At 31.3% G+C, this 19,662-nt stretch overlaps 1 protein-coding gene across 1 annotated transcript in view; it reads left to right on the top strand.

Moving 5' to 3' along the window:
- The window catches only part of PREX2 (phosphatidylinositol-3,4,5-trisphosphate dependent Rac exchange factor 2), a 463,645-nt gene extending 444,778 nt beyond the window's left edge, over positions 1-18,867 (top strand). Inside the window, exons 39-40 of the mRNA XM_051970075.1 lie at positions 385-452; positions 13,589-18,867. Coding sequence (XP_051826035.1) covers positions 385-452; positions 13,589-13,634 — 114 coding nt within the window. The 3' untranslated portion in view covers positions 13,635-18,867. The remainder of the gene's footprint in view (positions 1-384; positions 453-13,588) is intronic.
- Positions 18,868-19,662: the final 795 nt, after the last annotated feature.

Genomic DNA, 19,662 nt, shown 5'->3' with positions numbered 1-19,662 from the left:
ATTGTTTAAATATTGGTATGGGAATTTAAAAATATTAAAATAAGTCCTTACTCTGTTTCCAGCAAAATAATTAGATTAAACATATTTCTCTTCTACAGTTTCTCTCCCCTCTCTCCTGGCTCTGAAAAACAAACATTTGGAGTTAATATTCTAGACTGGAACTTCCTTGCTCAATAAATATTCTGATTTCATTAGGTTTATTTATTTTTTTTTTGGTTATTTTTTTGCCATGCTTTATATTCCTTGACATTTAGGACAGTACCTGGCTTTTAGTAGGTACTTAAATAATTGTTGAATAGAATTCACCATTATTTATTAATGTATTACTCAAATAATATTGATATAGATTTGGATTAAGAAAAAAATTATTGGTATTTGTTTCAGGGAGCAAGAGTACAGAACACAGCCAAGAATTTAGGAGTCAGAGACCGGACACCACAATCTGCTCCACGGTAAGTGTAAGCTCAGATTGATTATTTGTATAAATGATTTGTCTTAAGTTTTTAAACAGTAATAGAGATCTCATTCTTCTTTAACCTGCTAAATGGTTTGCCTAAACTTGTTCTGGATTATGAACTTTTGGGGGTCAATTTTGCTTTACTATTTTGATAAATGCATTTCAGTGTAATCCATATCTTTGTAGTGCTTTGTATTTTATTTTATACATTACAAACATCATTCAAGAAAAAGGATTATAGGCTTTTCCAAAATGCCAAAAAGGTCTATGATATACTACTACTACTACTACTACTACTACTGCTACTACTACTACTACTACTACTACTACTACTACTACTACTATTACTACTGCTGCTGCTGCTACAACTACTGATGCTACTACTACTACTTATTCCTATTCTTCCTTCTACTACTAAATAAAAATAAAAATAATAACTAACATTATTATAGTACTTATGTACCATAAGTACTGTGCTAAGCATTTTACAATTATTATTTCATTTGATCTTCGCAACAACTCTGGGAAATAAGTGCTATTTTATATCTATTTTAGAGGTGAGCAAACTGAGGCAGAAACATTGTGATTTTCCAAGGTCAGACAGCAAGAAGTTGTCTTGAACTCAAGTCTTCCTGACTCCAGTCCCAGTGCTGCATCACTTGTACCATCTTACTGTCTGAACACACAAAAATTGTTAAGAACTTCCATATTAGAATAATAGAGGCTGCCCACCAACATGTAGTGCAACTTATAGAGTATTTGAGAAAATTTATTTTTGTATTTACTTCTGATGTAAAAATAAAACAAACAGAATAATATGATTATAACCTAAGATCACATATTTTCCAATGATCATATTCAGTTTAAGTCAAAACTCACTTGGAAAAATGCCCAGAAAACTAAATGGCTGCCCATCAGTTGGAGAATGGCTGAATAAGTTGTGGTATATGAATTTTATAGAATATTATCATTCTATAAGAAATGATCAGCAGGGTGATTTCAAAGAGGCCTGGAGAAACTTAACATGAACTAATGCTGAATGAAGTGAGTAGAACCAGGAGATCATTATACACAGAAACAGCAAAATTATATGATGATCAGTTCTGATGGATGTGGATTTAGGCCAATTCCAATTGTCTTGTGACGAAGAGAGCCATGTGCCCTGAAAGAGAGGACTGTGGGGATTGTGTGGATCACAACATACTATTTTCATCTTTTTTATTGTTGTTTGCTTGCATTTTGTTTTCTTTCTCATTTTTTCCCCTTTTTGATCTGATTTTTCTTGTGCACCATGATTATTGTAGAAATATGCATAGAAGAATTACACATGTTTAACATATTGAATTATATACATCTAGGGGAGGGATTGAGTGGAAGGGAAGGAAAAAATTGGAAAAGAAGGTTTTGCAAAGGTGAATCTTAAAAATTATCTATGTATATATTTTGAAAGTAAACAACTTTAATAAAAAAGGAACAATGCCCCGAAACATTTTATTATAGTAATGGGAGTTCTGAGAATATTTTACTTATAGTAGAGTGATATAATGTAAGGTACTAATCTCTCTTCCATTATCTAATGATATGATTTTATATTTCTGTGACTTGGTCTCAAAATACATAGGTTCATACTCTCTCTCCTACCATAATTAGCCACATAATTATAGATAAACCATTTCACTACTTTTCACCTAAGGATTCTTCATCTGGAAAATGGAGAGTAGGAAATATATGGTACCTTCCTCAAAGGGTTGTTTTACAGAGATTACTTTATAAATTATAAAATTTATAGAAATATGAATGATGATTATTATGAAAAAGAAAGAGGATGAGGAACATTAAACTTAATTGTCTTTAAGATGGCAAACACAACAGGCTGCACTTCAATAGCATGAAAACATAGTGTAGTAGAGAGAGCCATGCTCTTGAATTTGAGTTTTAACCCTAGCACCAACATGCTTTTTTTTTTTTTTTTTCTTGCTGAGGCAATTGGGGTTAAGTGAATTGCCCAGAGTCACGCAGCTAGGAAATGTTAAGTGTCTGAGACCAGATTTGAACTCAGGTCCTCCTGATTTCAGGACTGGTGCTCTATCCACTGTGCCACCTCACTGCCCCCCACTACCAGCATGATTTTTACTAATAATTAAAAAATATATTCATATGAAACATCATAGTTCACAAATGATGGTAAATAATATTCATACAGCATGTTAAAGTTTATAAAACATTTTTCTTCTTATAGCATTTTATTTTTTTCAAATATATGCAAAGATAGTTTTCAACATTCACCTTTACAAAAATTTGTGTTCCAAATTTTTCTCCCTCTCCCCACTTCCTGCCTCCCCAAGACAGCAAGTAATTCCATATAGATTAAAGATGTGCTATTCTTCTAAACATATTTCCATAATTTTCATATTTTATAAGAAAAATTAGATTAAAAGTGAAAAAAAAACCATGAAAAGAAACAAAAAAAACAAGCTAACAACCAACAATAACAAAGGTGAAAATACTATGCTTTGATCCACATTTAGTCTCCATAGTTCTGTCCGGCACTTTCCATCCCAAGTTTATTGGAATCCCCTTGAATCATTTCATTGTACAAAAAGTTTTTCTCCTAAGAACCCTGTGATATAAGTAGTTCTGGGATGTCTCAGATACTTAACAACTTGGCCAGGTAACTTAACTTTTCCTCATCTGTAAAATGAGTTGTAGAAGGAAATGGCAAACCACTCCACTATCTTTGCCATCAAATCTATCTTTTGTTTGATCTATCTAATAAGATATTTATCTGTATAGATATGTATGCATATATATATACATATAGACATATAGATAAGTCTATATATACAAAAACATATATATATGTACACACACACACACACACACACATGCATATATGTAGATAAACAGAGAAAGTTTTGCAAAGGCTTGTTAGGAGAGAAGAGAAAGGAAAGAAAACCTAGTTCAGGGACTGTTGTAATTGTTGAAGCAATATACATATATATATATATATAATTTTTAAGCCAAGGTGGTTAATGTTAGGAAAATAGAAAAGACAGGTGCAAGCAATATTGTAAATGCAGAATTAAAAGGATTTGGCATCCAAACAGATATGGAGATTTAAAAAAAAGGATGAATAAAAGAAAATTCAAAGTTTTAGAGTCTAGGTATATCTATATAATTTATAAAAAAGTGGTGAAAGTGGGAAAATAAGAGAATAGACCACTATCTGCTTTGAAAGGGTTAAGTTTACACTGTCTTTGAAGTAAAGTACTGGACTGAATCAGTTTCCATTACTAAGATTATCCAAAAAATGATTTTTTTTTTGCTATTAAAAGACTAGACAATTTTAGCTGCTTCTTTGTAAAGTAGCTATTAGAATAAGAAAGATGACTGCAGTGTTTATGAAGTTATATTTCTTTCTGATGTGTGGGCAATGGAAGTACTTTGAAATAAGAAAACATTTTTCCCTCCCAAAAATGTATGAATAAACCAAGGTTTTGCCAGCAATTTTTTCCTAGTGCTGACTCCTCCAAACAATTTTCATTAATTCTGCTGCTCTTATTTATGGCACCTCTCACAGTTGATTTGATTAAATTCTTAAGCTTTATATGGCTGAAGAATAATTTCACATGGGTATTCGTTACAGATACTTGAACATGTGTAGTATACAGTATTTGGATAATAGATCCATTGAAGTGTTAAAATTCCAAAAAAAAAAAACAAGGTAATAGCTGAACATTGTCTGCAAATTACTATAAAACTCCATGATGCTGATCAAAAAGCCAGTGTGCAAGTAGTAAATAAAAAGAACAGACATAAATTGCTTCTTCTTTCTATGAGGCCAAGTTTGCATACTCAAAAGTGCAATACATTTAAGCATGTTAGTTGTAAAGATCATTATTTACCTAAACATGAGTCTCTTGGGATCCTGTTATAATAACAAGGATTCATTTTTTTCTTAAATTTGATCAACAAATAATAGCATGTTATTGTGTTTTTGTTTGTTTTGTTAAACTTGAGATTTTCTTCTTTTGGTGTTCTTTGCAGTCTTTGTTTACCTTGCTGTTTGCTTCTAATATTTATGGGCAAAGTTTTTGTATGAATGTAATTGTGGAGTATTTAGATTTTCTTGGCATGATCTTTTCTAGAAGACCTGTAATCCTTCACTTCTATTTTCTCATCTTATATTTATGTTTTATAGAAGTTTCATGTGTTGTTCTGATTAAAAATAAAATGTTCCATAAAATTTTCTGTCTGATTCTGTCATTCTCTTTTTCAGAATATTTTTTATTATAGAGACAGTTTCTATCTTTTGTTCTTAGTTCTTGTGTATCATCTTGGACTTGCTGATTTCTTTCCTTAATTGGATTCTAATTTCTATACTTTTTCTTGACATTTTCACTTACTAATTTTACTGCTCTTTTGAACCATTCTTGACAGTCTTCATTTTTTCCATTGTCCTGTTAGCAGCCCTGCACCATTTGTCATAATACTTTCAACTTCCTTAATGGATTTTGACTCAATTTCCTTTGCATAAAGTACTTTTCAGTCCAGATTTATTTCTCCATTAAAATGTTTATTTCTACTCTTTTTCATACTTTAACTATTTTATTATTGTTTAGTTGTTTTGTGACCCTTCTTGGGGTTTTCTTTGCAAAAAGTTGCCATCTTCTTCTCCAGTTCATTTTACAGAAGAGAAAACTGAAATAAACAGGGTTAAGTAACTTACCCAGCAACACACAACCAGTAAGTAGATGAAACAGTTTGGAACTCAAGAAAATGAGAAATTGGAGCCAGACTTCTTGGCTCCAAGTCTGGTGTCTATCTTCCATTCCACCTAATTCCCCCAAGGATTTTATCAGTATAAGTATTAAATAAAGAAGCTCCCTCTGCAAATGCAACCAACCATTTCTCTTTAATTTAAAATCTTAGACAGTTGCCTGATGTATTAAGAGATAGTCACGGTCACCTGCCCAGGATATGCTAGGCATAACTTGAATCTGGATCTTCCTGACTCTCAGACTAACTCTCTATTATGCCATTAGATCTATGCAATATAGATCTTGACTTCACTAAAGCCATAAGGACAGTAAGAAGTAAAGATTTTGTCCACACCAAAAGAAATACTAGAAATATTTTATACATTTTTTCTTTTTTTTTTTTTAATTCTTTTGAACATAGGTCTAACAGTATACTTGAATAAAAAGGACATGGATCATTTAACGATTTTTTTGTTCATAATTCCAAATTGCTTTTTAGAATGTACTCATACAGAAATCCATCAACAGGACATTATTGCTCCTGCTTTCCTAGTTTATCATTTTCCTTTATTGTTTCCTTTATTTCCTATATCAGATGGAATGTCAGTGATTATAACCGTCAACTATGTCAAGGTCAAATAAGTTGTGGTATATGAATGTGACAGAGTCCTATTGTGCTATAAGATATAGGGCAGCTACATAGCACAATAAATAGAGCTTTGGGCATGGAGTTGGGAGCTCTTTAATTCAAATTTGACCAGATGCTTACCAACTATATGACTAATTTGTTTGCTTGAGTTTCCCCTTATGTAAAATGAGAGTAATAAAAGCACCTGCTTCGCAGGGTTGTTGTGAGGATTAAATGAGATATTATTTTTCAAACATTTTACACAATGGCTAGCAAATATTAAGTATTATATAAATGGTAGCTATTATTTCAAAAATAGTATCATTTCAAAAAGATATGGAAATATATATTAAATGACAAAGAATGAAGTAAGCAAAACTAAAATAATTTATATAATAATAATACTGTAAAAACAAATAACTTTGAAAGTTATAAGAATTATGATCAATATAATGATCCAAATCTTCATGGTTCCCAAGAGAATTCTACAGTAAAAGGAATGAGGTAAAATGACTTGTCTGTAGTAAAGTCTTGAAGCTAATACTTGAATTTGCGGCTTCTAGTTCCAAAAGAAATAATGATCAAATATGCTAAACATGAGAGATATATGTTTGTTTTATGATGTAGAATGAGACATAAACATTTTTGTATATAGCCTTGGAGGTGATTTTGTTTGCTTGACTATGCACATTTATCATAAGAGTTTTTTGTTTTGTTTTACTTTTCTTCTTCCTCACCCCCAGTAGAGTTGGGGATGGGTAGGGGAGGAAAAAAAAAAGATTTCTGTTCATTTTTTTAATACAGAAATTGGGGAAGAATTTTTACAAATATGAAATGTTATATGCCCATACAAAATGAAATCATTCTATTAATAGTTTTATTAATTGTTTACTGTTACAAGATCTTTTTTTTACAATAAATCTCTCATGAAATGGGAAGAATCTGTAAATGTTTTCAACATAAAAACAAAACTCATCAATAAAACTCAACAACAACATCTAACAGAAGCATTAGTGGTATATGGCTGATAAATTCAACTAAGGGAAATGGTCCAAGCAGTAAATGTAAATAGTGAGAAAAATGAGACAGTTGAGAAGTTGAGTCATGGATCCATGAAATCAATAATTTCTATCTAAAGCTCTGATGTGATCACCAGTTTTTCTCCCATTCTGTGGCGGCTTTTGTTCCTGACCAGAAAAAGTAGGAAATGCCCCATTGTATTGCTATTGCCAAGTTGGATATTGTTAAAGGAGATATGGGTAAAGGAAAAGAAGAAGGAAGGGAAGAGAGATTCTTTGATGCAGATTTATAATTTTACAAAATAGGTAATCCTCAATTTAATTTTTTGAATTAGAGCTCTTTCTGAATCAGTGTCTTATCCATGGTCTTGGTGTCAGAGGCAGTATCTGAATCCAAATTCTCTTATTGTTAAGATTAGCCACTTAGCCACACTTTGCCACACTGTCTCTTTTACATTTATAGAGCAAAATACTCTTCTTGCAATAACTCTGTGCATTAAATACTGCAAGTTTTACTGAATCTATTTTACTGTAAAAGTAGTGAAGTTAAATAATTTATCAATAGTCCCACAACTTCCAATTCCAATTCTGATGTTCTTTCACTTTTCAGGCTATTTGTTTTCATTGTTACAGATTCTCCTCTCTTCCCTGACCTGTAACCAGGTCTTTAAGGGCCATTGCATGCGTATTTTGTAATTGAGGTAGATGAATGGAAAAGACAATTAAAAAAAAAAAAAAACGGTCCTTCTACCATAAGCAGAGTCTCCCAACTGAGACACAATTATCAATAAAAAATGTTTTGGTGCTTTGTGATTTAATCTAACTCTTAACTCGTTTTCTACTTACAACCTTATCAACCTATTGTAAATTCCCTAAACCCTACATTTTCTGTTTGAACTCAAGTGACTCTAAACCTTTTGCAAGAAACATCACTGAATCTAAATGCCACCCAATTCTATATTTCCTATCCTGAGCTATTATTTCATTACATGATCACAGGGAGTAGCTTTTTCATCAGTGTGCAAGGCAGATATATCAAAGATTCATCTCTCTGGCAGCATTAGTTACATTGTCCTGAAACACGTGTGATGCATTGTAATGGAATGTGCTGACATGGACCAGATAAGATAGGGCAAACCATTAGCTACCTCTGGTGAAAACATTTGACAGCTGGCTATGCAGTTTCCATTTCATGTTTTACATGGATAAATAAACTACATTTTTCATTTGTTTGACAGCAGTGTATGTTGCAGTTAAATGAGAGGATTGAAATTAAAGATGGAAAAAACGTTTATTCTATTACTCTAGCTCTGGCAAGGCAGTTTGAAACTTCACTGTCTCTTTCAAATGCAGAAGAATATTTGAAGCATTTGGGCTAGTTATCATTTTCTCCTAGGAGTGTGAAGGAAACATTTCTAGGTGAAATTCTCTCATTGTAACATTCTACTTCTTCATGTTCATAGCTAAGAACTAATTTACATTGTAACAATTCATCTTTGACATTCTCTGAAAGAAGAAAGATTTCATTTGCCCAAGTGCAATTGAGTTCTTAGTAGTAAAATTTGTTAATTTTTCTCATTGACTCCTAGATTAGTGAGTCAGCTTTAAAACTTCAAGTAAAGAGATGAGTTTTGTTACTGGGAACTCTCCATTATCAACAAAATTTAGCTTTTTAAAAAATTAGCCAAAGGAGGAAGTAAATTGCTTAAATAGTCCCATTTCAGAAAAAAGAAATAGAACAAGCTATTAATCAACTTCCTAAAAAAAAAAAATCCCCAAGGCCAGATGGATTTACACGTGAATTCTATCAAACATTTAAAGAACAATTAGCCCCAATGCTATAATAAACTATTTGAAAAAATAGGGAATGAAGGAGTCCTATCAAATTCCTTTTATGACACAGACATGGTACTAATAGCTAAACCAGGTAAGTTGAAAACAGAGAAAGAAAATTATAGACCAATCTCCCTAATGAATATTGATGCTAAAATCTTAAATAAGATATTAGCAAAAAGACTACAGAAAATCATCCCCAGGATAATACACCATGATCAAGTAGGATTTATACCAGGAAGCAGGGCTGATTCAATATTAGGAAAACTATCAGTATAATTGGCCATATTAATAACCAAATTAACAAAAACCATATGATCATCTCAATAGATGCAGAAAAAAATATTTGATAAAATCCACCATCCATTCCTATTAAAAACACTCGAGAGTATAAGAATAAATGGACTTTGCCTTAAAATAATCAGTAGCATCTATTTAAAACAATCAGTAAGCATCATATGTAATGAGGACAAACTGCAACCATTCCCAATAAGATCAGGAGTGAAACAAGACTGCCCGCTATCACCGTTGCTATTCAATATTGTATTAGAAATGCTAGCTTTGGCAGTAAGAGTTGAGAAAGAGATTAAAGGAATTAGAGTAGGCAATAAGGAAACCAAATTATTACTTTTTGCTGATGATATGATATACTTAGAGAACCCCAGAGATTTTACTAAAAATTTATTAGAAATATAGCAAAGTTGCAGGTTACAAAATAAACCCACATAAGTCATCAGCATTCTTATCTATCATTAACAAAATCCAACAGTTAAAGTTTTAAAGAGAAATTTTATTTAAAGTAACTACTAATAGTATAAAATATTTAGGAATCTATCTGCCAAGGGAGAATCAGAAACTTTATGAGCAAAACTACAAAACACTTTCCACACAAATTAAGTCTGATCTAACCAAGTGGAAAAATATTAAATGTTCTTGGATTGGCCAAGCAAATATAATAAAGACGACAATACTACCTAAACTAATCTATTTATTTAGCGTTATACCAATCAGACTCCCAAAAAACTATTTTAATGACCTAGAAAAAATAACAACAAAGTTCATATGGAAAAACAAAAGGTCAAGAATTTCAAGGTAATTAATGAAAAAAATCAAATGAAGGTGGCCTAGCTGTACCAGATCTAAAATTATATTATAAAGCAGTGATTGCCAAAACTATTTGGTATTGGCTAAGAAATAGACTAGTTGATCAATGGAATAGGTTAGGTTCAAAGGACAAAACAGCCAATAACTTTAATAATCTAGTGTTTGACAAACCCAAAGACCCCAGTTTTGGGGATAAGAACTCACTATTTGACAAAAATTGCTGGGAAAATTGGAAATTAGTATGGCAGAAACTAGGCATTGACCCACATTTAACACCGTACTACAAGATAAGGTCAAAATGGGTTCATGACCTAGGCATAAAGAATGGGACTATAAATAAATTGGAAGAGCATAGAATAGTTTACCTCTCAGACCTGTGGAAGAAGAAGGAATTTATGACCAAAGAAGAACTAGAAATCATTATTGATTACAAAATATAAAATTTCTATTATATCAAATTGAAAAGTTTTTGTACAAACAAAACTAATGCAGACAAGATTAGAAGGGAAGCAATAAACTGGGAAAACATTTTTACAGTCAACGGTTCTTATAAAGGCCTCATTTCCAAAATATATAGAGAATTGATTCTAATTTATAAGAAACCGAGCCATTCTCCAGTTGATAAATAGTCAAAGGATATGAACAGACAATTCTCAGATGAAGAAACTGAAACTATTTCTAGCCATATGAAAAGATGCTCCAAGTCATTATTAATCAGAGAAATGCCAATTAAGATAACTCTGAGATACCACTTCACACCTGTCAGATTGTCTGGAATGACAGGGAAAGATAATGCAGAATGTTGGAGGGGATGTGGGAAAATAGGGACACTAATACATTGTTGGTGGAATTATGAATACATTCAGCCATTCTGGAGAGCACTTTGTAACTATGCTCAAAAACTTATCAAACTGTGCATACTCTTTGATTCAGCAGTGTTACTACTGGGGTTATACCCCAAAGAGATACTAAAGAAGGGAAAGGGACCAGTATGTGCCAAAATGTTTGTGGCAGCCTTGTTTGCAGTGGCTAGAAACTGGAAACTGAATGGATACCCATCAATTAGAGAATGGCTGAATAAATTGTAGTATATGATATTATGGATTATTATTGTTCTGTAAGAAATGACCAGCAAGATGAATACAGAGAGGCTTGGAGAGACTTATATGAACTGATGCTAAGTGAAATGAGCAGAACCACGAGATCATTATATACTTCAACAATGATACTGTATGAGGATGTATTCTGAAGGGAGTGGATTTCTTCGACAAAGAGATCTAACTCAGTTTCAATTGATCAATGATGGACAGAAGCAGGTTCACCCAAAGAAAGAACACTGGGAAATGAATATAAACTGTTTGCATTTTTGTTTTTCTTCCCAGGTTACTTTTACCTTGTGAATCCACTTCTTCCTGTGCAACAAGAGAACTGTTCGGTTCTGCACACATATATTGTATCTAGGATATACTGTGACATATTTAACATGTATAGGACTGCTTGCCATCCTGGGGGCGGGGGGTGGAGGGAGGAAGAGGAAATGTCAGAACAGAAGTGAGTGCAAGTGATAATGTTGTAAAAAATTACCCAGGCATGGGTACTGTCAATAAAAAGTTATAATTATGAAAAAAAAATTAAAAATTAGCAAGAAAGATCATTGACTTTGAATCAGCAGGTTTAGGTTTGAACTAGCTTTGCTTCTTAGAAACAGTATGTTCTTAGGTGAATTGTTTAAACCAGAGCTTCAGTTTCTTTGTATGTAAAGGGAGAACTATCTAAGGATTACCTAACAGATAAGACAAACAAGTTTATTTATCAAGATAAAATATGAAAGGAAAGCTTTACAGCCAGCTGTCAAATGTTTTCACCTGATGTAGTGGATTGGTTGTCCCTTACTGTCAGTCCATTTGTTTAAATTATCTCTAATGTTGCTTCTGCTTCTATGATCCATTTCTGTTATGTAATGGTACCTCACATCAAAATCATATTTTTTTTGCATACTTTAACCAGTAATTAGTTGCTTTGGGGAAAATAAGTCATGATGATTCCTAGGCATTAACTGAATGAAGCTGAAAGATTTGTGGATGTGAGTTAAAAATCCTCATGATGTCAGAAAGATCTTAAATGTTAACCAGTGTTTTTGTATATGTACATGTAGGAATTGTACAACATTTCATCTACAAAAGGCCCTCATTGACTGCCAAAAAAGTTAATGAATGATTGTCATATCTATCATGGATAGTCAAATGACTAACAATTATAACTTAATTGTGATCACCTTTTTTTTAAGTTATTATTTAACATCTCTAAGCCTCAAGTAAACAAAAGATTAACTCCTTCTCCCTAGGGATTTACTAAGATAGATTCAGATAAAAAGAAGTAACAAAATGCAAAAATGTTAATATTTAGTATTGTTTCTTTATATAGCATATGTCTATTATGCTACTTTTAGCAATTTCAGCACATATCAATTATATTTTAGTAGTTAAAGAAAACTGTGAGACAAAGGATAGAAATCTCATAATGAAAAGAGAGCAGGATGATAAGGAAGAATTGGTGAATGACAAAGTATTAACAGATGTATGAATGAATCGTGGAAATGATTACTACTTATATTAACAGTAATATATTATTGGCAAATGCTTGACAACATATTATATTTTATCTTTAATGCAGAATCATTATTCCCATTAGATTTGTAATGATTTTGTGCTTCAGAGAGGTTTGAGGATTTTCAACCATGTCACACAGCTACCAGATAGCAAAGCTCAAGTCCTTTGATTTCAGAAAGGAAACCACATTGGTAGAGATAAAACTAGCTCGGATTTTCCTTTTGCTCACAATAAAAATTATACTTGACATTGGTGACCTTGAATCAGCTCTTCATGACCTTAGTACTTTCCCAGGCCATCCCTCTTTCAATAGTCAATCTCTTGTGTTTTGTTTGTTTGTTTGTTTTGTTTGTTTTGTTTTCCCCTACATCTTGACCCCTTGATGAATCAGTTTAACTATGCTACCTTCTTTTCTTTTTTTTTTTTTGCTTTTTTGTTCATATATTTTATCTCATACTCCCAATACATACTATATGCAGTAATAAAAAAAATCAGATAATTATAAAATAAAATAATATATGAACACAAGTAAATGCAATCTTTTGTCATGGGATTATAGAATCAAAAATCTGGAGTTGGGAAGGACTATATAGTTCATGTGCTCTTTACTAGGGGCCTATGTACCTGGTTATTTTAAAGTTTATTTTGATAACTATTCCAGTATATTTTGTTTCTTTAGCAATTCTTTGTATTTTGTCTTATACATTTAAAAATATTTTTCTGAGAATGAATCCGTGGGATTTATCTCTCTCTTTAGCTCTCTCTCTCTCTCTCTCTCTCTCTTTCTCTCTCTCTCTCTCTTTCTCTCTCTCTCTCTCTCTCTCTCTCTCTCTCTCTCTCTCTCTCTCTCTCTCTCTCTCTCTCTCACACACACACACACACACACAAAATTAAGAAGCTCTTTTCTGATCTAAAATTCTCATTTTTCATGCAAGGAAGTTAGTTCCAGTTGACTTGCCAGAGAACATACAAATAATGAGTAGCAAAGCCTGAATTTAAATTCAGCCCTTCCAACTTAAAAGCATTTTTAAAAATAATTTCTACCATATGCTGTAGAAATATCATAAATAATTAGAATCTGGTTATCCCAAGTAATTGCAATTAATATTTGTCTATTTTTAAGTATCTCTTACCAAGCACTGAAGAACTAATGATATAATTTCTCTATCATTTATTAGGTTGTACAAGTTGTGCCAACCGCCTCCTCCTGCTGGAGAAGAATGAAGCAAAATTCTCACTAAGAAGGCAAATAGCTGCTTCTGGAACAATGGACAAGAAGCCTGGGCTTTTCCTAGTAAATCATGTCATGACTCTGGATAAACTTCCTGCCCTAGAGAAATTGTTTATCTATATTTTTCTATCATTGTTACTTATTAAGCAAAAAAGAAAAAAAACAGATTTAGGAATCTAAATCTCAATATTTCTCCTGTAAGGATATAAGTAGCTAACTCATTTTGCTGCTTTTTAACTGGGAGATTATCACTGAAAATGTGTTGCAGTTTCTAACGTCAGCTTGAACTCTCACAAATCACTCTTTCATCATAGATTAGAATCAAATGTCAATTTTAAAAGATATTGCCATTGATTCTTGAAATTTACAGAAAATCAAAGAACATTTCAAAAAATGAAACAATGGAGTACTTTTTTTTCCCCATTTCATCCTATTAAAGGCATCGATACTGACAAATTTAGACTATTCTATTTTTTCAAAATGTAAAGAATAATGTAATCAACTCTTCTACTTTAGAAAATTTGATCATTTATTTCTGGATTGTGGTTATCCTTTTTAAATATCCCTAAAATTTTTTTTTTGTTTTTCTTTCTTTTCTTATTTTGGGGTTGAATATGTGAGAACTATGTATATAAATTTGAATGCTTCTAAAAGAGAGGTTTAAATATTTTGTAGGCTGTGTCATTCTCTTCCATCTTTTTTAGCATTGGGAAAATGAATGAAAATAGATCTTTTTTAGCTCAGTTCCTGGAATCCCCCAGGATTCAAATATAGATAAATAGGAGAACTGGTAGTTAACATACCTTTCATATGCTTTCTTTATGACCTTTATGATCCCCAAAGCATTCTCTGGCCCAATATTGTTCATATCTGCTGTGATCTATGTGTATATATGAAAGATATTGTCAGCTGAAGGCCAGCCTTGGAGTCAGAATCCAGATTCTTGAATTACTTTTTTTTTTTTTACTATAGCCACTGACATATATACATATTTATAGGTATTTAAAGAAACTTTGAAAGTTCTGACAAATTATTCTACTAAGTATATATACATTCTGAAACTTTTAGCCATTAAACAAAAGCTTTAATGTAATGTTTGTATAAGTAGTTGTCAGTAATGATTTTCTACTGATTTTAAATATACATATATATATATATATATATAAACTAATGCTTACATGTAGCGAGTGTCACTGAACTCTTCAATAGCAAAGTTGGAGGCATATGTGTAACAAAGTCATTATTAGGAAACAGAATAATAAAAATATAGACTTTTGTTTTATTACTGGCCATTTTATTATTCTGGGGATGATAGAAGTAACTAGCTGTACTTTCTAATAATACTTTGTTTTCCTAAACAACTAAAAAAATCAAAGAGTCTCTTAACCTATCCTTTTGACAGTGGTCACCAAAGCCAGTAGATCTTTCTCAAAACTTTTCTTAAATTTAAGATTTTTCAATATTATGCCAGTAATATTGTTTACCAAACTTTGACACATCCATGAAAAATAACAAATGTTACACAAGTTAGGGTATATGACATGTTTTAGGAAGGTAACTTATTGCTAAAACATTGTATTTTAAAAACATGTTATAACTCTTTAAAAAGTGGTAGCAATGGAAAACTATGTATTCAAATATAATTATATCAGCATTATTTGTCATTGCAAAAACATACATACCAACTGGAACCAACTGAAATGTTTAATAATTGACAGTGGGCTACATAAAATATGGCTTTTATATAATGATATATTGTGATTCAAATCAATATACATGAGGAATATAAAGATATTTAGAAAATTAGATATGAAAAAAACCGCAAAAAAGGCCAAATAAGAAAAAAAAAAAAGCCTTACTTGACTACAACTATGTAAAAGTCAAAATGAGAAGTAGATACAGAAAGAATAATTGACACATATGTTGTTATGGACATTTAATAAGCTGAAATTCATGTATTCAACTTTGAATAGTTATAAATTATTTCAATTGGCTTCATTGACATTTGAAGTAAATGATAAATCATCAAGCTTAAACCCGTAATGTGGAAAATATCTTACAAGGGGATAAAAATGTTCTCTAACAAATATAAAGACATAAACTAAGGAATTCTTTCTCTGTAATAGATATCATCTATAGTATAAAACCAATAATACTCTAATTCCTCATTTTATCTCCCCTTGCCTCTGTCTTCCTTTAGTAAGCTGAAACTGTTCCTAGAACATAAATTATGCTTTGAAGAACTATAGGAGGCAATGTATCTATATATACCCACATATATCTCTCTTAATTTCAAGGAGGGCACTAGATAGCAAGAAGATTTGAGAATTTATATTTTTAACTAACCAAGAGGGAAAATATATTAGAAGACATTTCCAAATACCTGGCAAAGTTATTGGAAATTTTTCTTTGATCAATGTGAAAACATGAAAAATCAAGGAAACAGGAGTTTGTTATTGTTGACATTTACTGGTCTGTAAACATTTAGCTTATGAAAGAGGTTATCAGTTGTATTTTTGTACTTCAGGTTGAATTTATGATAGAAACTTTATGGTTTAAGCCATGGTATTTCCTTAATTTTGGCATGATACTATTATTCACTAATTTTAAAACTACTTTAAAGAGTCTTATGATGATAATGCAAGTATTATCTATTGTCTCTCCCATTAGATTGTGATTTTCTTGAGGTCAGGGACTGTCTTTTTATATTTCCAGAGCTTAGCATAGTGCTTTGCACATAAATCCCTGTGCTTAATAAATGTTTATTGATTAATCATGGCAAAATTGGCCTTCATAAGAAGTGAAATCATGTTGCTAGATGCTACTCTGTACGCTCCCCCTCCCCCAACTTTGACACATACTAATTTGTATATCTTTTTAAAAACAAACAAGCCTAATCTGTGCTTTTAACAGTTGGAAATTCCCAGTGAATTATTTCCTTTATCAATGTAGTTTGGGTTCTTCTGTGCAACTTAGCAGTTTTAGAGAGTATTGGGGGCACTGGCATGTTCACTGGATTGCCAAGAGTTAGGAGGCTTCTATGTGTCTAAGGTGAGATGTAATTCCAGTTCTTAATGATTATAGTCTGGCTCTCTTTCCACTAGCCTCCCATTGTCTCTCATGTATAGAAATATTGTTATTTATGATAATTATACATGGATTACATAGATGAGGTAACATATGAATAGCAGCTAAAAATCTACCACTATCTTGGAAATAGGAAGTTGCTTTTAAAAAAGAGAAATAAGTAAGAGGCTAGGGGATAAGATAATTTAAGAGCTTGAGCTGTTTTTTTTTTCAGCTGAATTTTCATATGAATTATTTGTATAAAAAAGATAACAATTATAAATGTCATCTGTTCATTGAAGCAGAACCTTATCTTCTAAAAATTTTGTTGGTAGTTAATTATAAGAAAGCACTCTAAGGATATAAAGTATTTCTTTTCAAATGTCTTATAATTAGGATGCTTCTCTTATTCAGGATAGGTTTCTCTAAGAAAAGAACAACTTTCCCTTATTTTTCATATTATTTACATGTTTAACTTCCTATTATAATTGAACAGTAATAAAAATGTCCATTTCTCTTAATCATCAAAATGTTGATGGAACTATGATAATATATTACATTTCTATTACAGCATTTTTTCCAAGTTAAAGTTTAGTTTAGCCAGCTTGTGAGGCTATATAGATGGATGAGTTTGCTTGAGTTAATATATGATTGTAGTCCAATTTAAAGGTGGAGTAAAATAAAGAAGAGAAAGAAAATGGCTTTTTACTTATGTATCAAAATTTAGTTTTAAAAACAAACAAAAAGCTATTCTTCTCTTTTTATGTATATTGCGGGATAAATTTCTGGGAGGCCAGGTTATTCTCCAGGTGAGATAGAATGTTTCTAGGCCAAATTGGGCCAACAAGGTAACACCCTTCCAATATATTGATCATGTGTAGTCCTATTTAGTACTATTCCATGGTAGTCATTAATGACCAAAAGGTATCTTTTTTGGGGACAGGATTATCTTGTTTGTGATTTAGTGACCATAATCTTATTAAAAATATACATTGGGCATTTTTAAATGTTCTGCCTATGCACTAACATTTAATTAAGCAAAAATCTCATTTTAAAGTTATTTAAAGTTAAAGCTGAACCCTTTCCTTTGTAATACAAATCTGATTTTCATTATTCTGGGTCTGTATGTAAAATATACATATGTATACATATTTATATCTGTGTATATGTATACATATACAAGTGTCTTTCTATATAAATTTAACTAAATGCTTTTATTTTGAGGATATGTTGTTGACAATTAATTTCCCTCTATATGAAATATTGAGTTATCAGTAAAGATGTACATATGCATACATAAGATATTTTAGTACAAATGACCATTGCCCATTCAATGCTTTTTTGTTCACTTTGTGTATCTTTTTTCCTGATGAGATCTCTCTTTATATAGAAGAGTTGTTGATATTTCCCCTAAAGAACTGGTCAAGAGTCAAACTGTTAGCTTTGTAGGAGATATATTTTGAAAATTAGCAGATTCCTATGGATTATCATAATGAAGTGAGTGACTAGAGACAATGCTCATAAGACAGATATATTTTCTAAGCTGGATGTGTTATACTTGTACATTCTCAGATGCCCCGTAGCATCTCTTAAGTGTCAGAGATTACTCATGTTCCTTCTTGTTTTAAAATAATTACTTTGCAGCACAGTTACATGGTGGCATCATGTATCTATATTGAATAAAGCCAAGAATATTAAGTATGAAGGTCTCAGAAAAAAATGCTTCAGTTAAACAAGTTATATGTTCAGATAAATATATTTTTTGTAATGCCTCAGTAAATGTGTAGAGGATATGTTCTGCTTTTAAAAAAATATTTATATATATATATATATATATATATTCATTTACACCAGGTATTCATTATTTTAAATATTAAATGCTTATAAAATAGTGCTTTGTTTTAATACATAAACATGTTGATATATAATGCTCATAATTTAATAGTAAAATTCATTGAAATATGATGCTAAAGTACCACATTTTTTTTGTAAAGTATTCATGTAACATACTTTGATTCACTAACTATTTGGTTTTTATTGGAATTTATCAAAGTTCATCATATTGGATATATCAATTATTATTTTTTTAGTCTACAATAATAACTGGAATAGTAATCCTATGTCATAAAATGTTAATAATAAAGTTTCACATAAAATAAACAGTGAGAAAGTTTATTGACATGTTTGAATGTATATGCATGTATGTTGTTCATGCATAAGTGTGTACATGTGTAATTTCAACACATATTCAGTTCAAACAAGCATTTATCTGTTAACAGTGAGTTAGACGTTTTGGGAATTTAAAGAAAGTCTAGTTCTTTGCCTGTACTCAAAAATGTTTGTAATGTCTGTCATTGGAGAGACAAGATATACTTTCAGTACATAATGGTATATAGAAATAATAATTTGATAAAAAAAAAAAAAGGTCAAAGAAGTGAGAAATAAGTGGGGAGTAGAATATTAAGTGGGTCTTCATAGAAAAATATAGGACTCAACTAACATCCTGAATAAACCAATCAACAAATATCCAAATATGCAAGACTTTGTTCTAGGCACTACATGAGCTACAAAGAAATCAGAAACATATTCCTGTTCTCAAGATGCTTGTAATCTGGCAGAAAATGCATCATGATACAGTGGGAAGAAGACTGATTCAATTCCACGGTACTGAAATGAATTAACTGACAATGACAGGCTTAGTGTAGGCCCTGATAAAAAGTACTAAAAATTATACTTTTTTAAAAAATCACAAAATCTACAAATCTAGCACCTTGATTCTTTTTACAAAGTGGTGCAATCTACCTCATTCCAGAGGGAAGGTATCTTGCTGAGATGTATAATATATTTTTAAAAAAACAAAATTGTAAACAACTTAACATATATTGTAGGATTTAAGAGGGCTTGTGTTCAAATCCCACCTTGATACTATTTGTGAGATCTTGGATAGGACAGTTA

This window comes from Antechinus flavipes, chromosome 1 (assembly GCF_016432865.1).
Source record: "Antechinus flavipes isolate AdamAnt ecotype Samford, QLD, Australia chromosome 1, AdamAnt_v2, whole genome shotgun sequence".
NCBI classification, from domain to species: Eukaryota; Metazoa; Chordata; class Mammalia; order Dasyuromorphia; family Dasyuridae; genus Antechinus; species Antechinus flavipes.
Note: the sequence above shows the minus strand (reverse complement) of the source record. Positions and strands in the feature narration are given on the sequence as shown.